We start from the raw sequence: 3,769 nt of genomic DNA on the forward strand, positions 1-3,769 counted from the left end.
AGAAGACAAAGAGGGCCGGGTGGGGTGAGTGCGGTCCACTGGTCTAAAAGCTGAGTCACGGCAATCAGACCCCAGCAGCCCTTGTGTGAGGGACACCGCACCCTATCTCGGGGAACGTTGGCTGCAGACAAAGCCAGTTTCGAAGTAAAGGAATGCCTGTCTCCTTAGGTGCCACCCAGGCACCTTAGTTATCGTGAATTTAACCTTCAGAACAGATTTGGGCGTTTGTTGCAAAAGTTCGTTATAATAAAATACACGTGGGCATTTTGAAGGCGTTTGTTCCTTTTCTAGTTCCGCCATCAATGTGGGTCGAGGGCCCTGGTGGATGGGATGGGGGAGGGAGGGTCCGACAGGCCTCCTAACGCCTTTCCGGAGACGCGGCGCGAAGGAGTTAAGCGGGACTGCCAGTGACATCACCTCATTTACATAGGAGCGCGCATATAGCCGCGCGCGCTGCGCCCCTCCCGACAATCGGCTGCAGCCTCTGAGCAGATCGGACTCCCTTTGTTCGCGCTCCTCGCTCGGGTGAGCCCCAGGGCCCCTTCCTCCTTCTGTCCTCCGCTTCCCTGCTCTCCAGTGCAGGCACTTGCCCCTCGTCCTCATCCTTAAAGCGAGTCCAAGGGGTACTACTCCCAGGTTGTTTTGGGGATTTGGGGGGGAAATGCTAAACTCTTCCAGATGCTGAGTAATGGGAAAGGGGAACTTGATGATTTTTTAAAAATCACAAAACCGGGCATTTTGCTGCGCAGTTTGGAGGGGAATTGTTTTCTCTCCTCGACCCTCACCCCCTAAAGTATTTTTTCCTGGTCTCGGAGGCTGTAATTAATCAGAAATAGATCCTTTGTTCTAATGCTCTGTAGTCTCCTGAACGCCTGATGGCTTCGAGGGCTGTTATCTGGCAGGCTTAACCTACCCGAGCTGTAACCTGAAAATTGGGAAGTCCTTGCAGAGAAATGTGTGCAAAGAGGGTCGAAGGGCCCTGCATGCAGATCAGGATGCAATTGCGAAAAGTGGGGAAGGCAGCTTTGTGTGCCTCGGCTGCATTGTTGGGCTAGAGCGAGGAGAGGAAGCGAGTAGGGCGGTGGTCGGCGGCTGCTCGCCTCAGCTCCCGCCTTTGTGCGGAGGAGAAAGCTGGGCCGCCTGGCATCTTTTTGGGGAGCAAGCCCATCTAGAAACTGTAGGTGCGTTTTGCGACCTTGACTCTATTTTAAGAGTTTTTACTCGACTTCCCCCTAATAAAGCTGGAAGTAGCTTCATTCTAACTCGATTTTAATATTTCAACATTGCAGTTAACATCCCGCAATGATTAATTTCATTGTACAGAAATACCTTTGAGAGCCACCTTCGCTCTTTGATTTTTCACATTGGGAACAGTAAGGGAGAAGATATTTTTTTCCCTGTAGAAAGAGCTGAAGGTATTTAGTCAGAAATGGAAGAGGAAAGGAAGGGGATTTCAAGCTGGAACCTCTGGTCGGGGTAGGAAAAGGTGCTTTCGTAGCTGGGAGAGGCAAGGGCGGGTGGCTCTTTCTTAGCCTTGGTCTTGGCTTTTTACCTGCAGCTCCTTCCGGCAACCATGTCTGACAAACCCGATATGGCTGAGATCGAGAAATTCGATAAGTCGAAATTGAAGAAGACAGAAACGCAAGAGAAAAATCCTCTGCCTTCAAAAGAAAGTAAGCTGTTCGCCCCCACCCATCTTCAGAACAGGCTGGGCCGGAGCGGGCGGGTAGGAGGAAGGGAGGGGCAGCGGAGAGGATGGGAGGGGGGGTTGCAGGGGAGGAGCCGACAGTTTGATGATGATGAATATGGCCTGCAAAGGTTAATTAAAAACTGTTTTGCAGCCAACAAACGCTGGGCTTTAGTGATTTAATAAGGGAATATTTCATAGGCATATTATGCAAATACATTTATTGAATAACTGTACTTCTATTTAATGACTTCCTCATCGTAGCAACCTATGTAACCTAGAATTTTTATAACATGAAAAGAGATTTTTAAATGAAAATATCGTGTTTCTGTAGAGTGCGCTAAGCCTCCATCTTTTTTTTTTTTTCAGCGATTGAACAGGAGAAGCAAGCTGGCGAATCGTAATGAGACGAGCGCTGCCAATCTGCACTGTACATTCCACAAGCATTGCCTTCTTATTTTACTTCTTTTAGCTGTTTAACTTTGTAAGATGCAAAGAGGTTGGATCAAGTTTAAATGACTGTGCTGCCCCTTTCACATCAGATTCAGAACTACTGACCAGGAAGGCCTCCCCTGCCTCTCCCACCCATCTGGCTGGCTGGCTGGCAGGGAGGGAAAAGAACTTGCATGTTGGCGAAGGAAAAAGTTGGGTGGGAGGCGGTGAAATATAGAGTAAAATTCAAGATGGTCCAAGGTGTCCTACAGGATGTAAACTGCAGTTTAATCAGAGTGCCATTTTTTTTTGTTCAAATGATTTTAATTATTGGAATGCACAATTTTTTTAATATGCAAATAAAAAGTTTTAAAACCTGACTGGCGTGTCTGTTTGGTATCTGGAGGGATTAGTTGAATGGGTCCTGCAACCTCTGCAAAACTGCCGGCCTCTTGGTCACTGGGACATAGATTGTGACAAACATGAAGAGCCTTGACATCATCGCACTGGGGTATGCATAATATCTATAGCAAAAGATTGGGAGGTCATCTGAAGGTGATTGTGAGTTCCTCACGGGTTACATGAAAGATTTAAGGAAAATATCTGCATTGGAGCAGCTTCCATTGTTGGATGAAGGAGGCTGGGAAACTTAATGGGTTTTAATCTACATTTAATTTATTGCACATCACTCAAAATAAAGGGTGGTGGTTCAGCACATTGGCTTTAGGTAGCAGAATGAACTTGATCGACTACCTAGTATCCAACAAGTTCAGTTTAGGGCAATCCTCTGAGGTAAAACTAAAGACCACATTTTAGTATGTGCTTTAGAAAGGAATTCTGAATTTGTCCTCATCTAATGGCTGGCTTGAAATCAAAGTTCGATATTTAAAATCAGCTTTAGAAAAGGAAATGCACTTATCATGAAAGAGTGATTTGAACTCGGTGAAATCCTAAAACGGAATGTTGGGGTTTAAAAGACAAATTCAGGACAGGTGAAATCTGGGCCAAATTTGAAAGCAGCAGATAACCATCAGCTTACCTGCAGGTCTTTTCTGGAGTCTTCCCTAATCTTCCATCATCTGAGCTACATGTTTTCGTTGGTGGGTACAAGCAAAGCCCTTGTTTCAGCTGGGCCATAACATGTAGCAAGAAGAAGAAAAATGAGCTATTTTCTAAAAGTAAAATAAATGTACTTGGAGCTGCTTGGTGGATCGCTCTGTTCTTTATGAAGGGTACATGTTCGTTAAGTGACAGAGGGCAATATTTAAGATCAGCAGCTCTCCCAGTATCTCAGCAAGGATAAAATATACAGGGCAAATGTCCACAGTGAACTTTTCCCCTAAAACTGGCTCATGAAAACACCGGTTTGCAGTGGGGGCAGGGAGGGGGTTGTGTATTACTGAAGCCAGTTGATTTTCTTTGCTCAACACTTCCTTTGAGAAATGCACATGAAACCACGGACCTGTGGTTTAGACAATCAAGGAGAGCATCAGTGAACAGACCTTCATCTGCCTGTCTGGGGTAGGATGGGTGGACGTGTCAGGCCACAGGTCATTCCTCCTATGGAGAGGCAGAAGGAGCCAGCACAAAGGTTCTGGGTGGGGGAATCCTCCAGCCTTGACATTTCTTTACTGACCTACAAGGCCGGGT

General features: G+C 46.4%; 1 protein-coding gene across 1 annotated transcript; it reads left to right on the forward strand.

Moving 5' to 3' along the window:
• The first annotated feature begins 404 nt into the window (after window positions 1-404).
• Window positions 405-2,499, forward strand: Tmsb4x (thymosin beta 4 X-linked). The gene is made up of 3 exons (XM_057759637.1): window positions 405-525; window positions 1,559-1,673; window positions 2,057-2,499. The coding sequence occupies exons 2-3, from the start codon at window positions 1,574-1,576 to the stop codon at window positions 2,089-2,091; spliced, it is 135 nt and encodes a 44-aa protein (XP_057615620.1). The 5' UTR covers window positions 405-525; window positions 1,559-1,573; the 3' UTR covers window positions 2,092-2,499.
• Window positions 2,500-3,769: the final 1,270 nt, after the last annotated feature.

Source organism: Chionomys nivalis, chromosome X, assembly GCF_950005125.1.
Source record: "Chionomys nivalis chromosome X, mChiNiv1.1, whole genome shotgun sequence".
Taxonomy (NCBI): Eukaryota; Metazoa; Chordata; class Mammalia; order Rodentia; family Cricetidae; genus Chionomys; species Chionomys nivalis.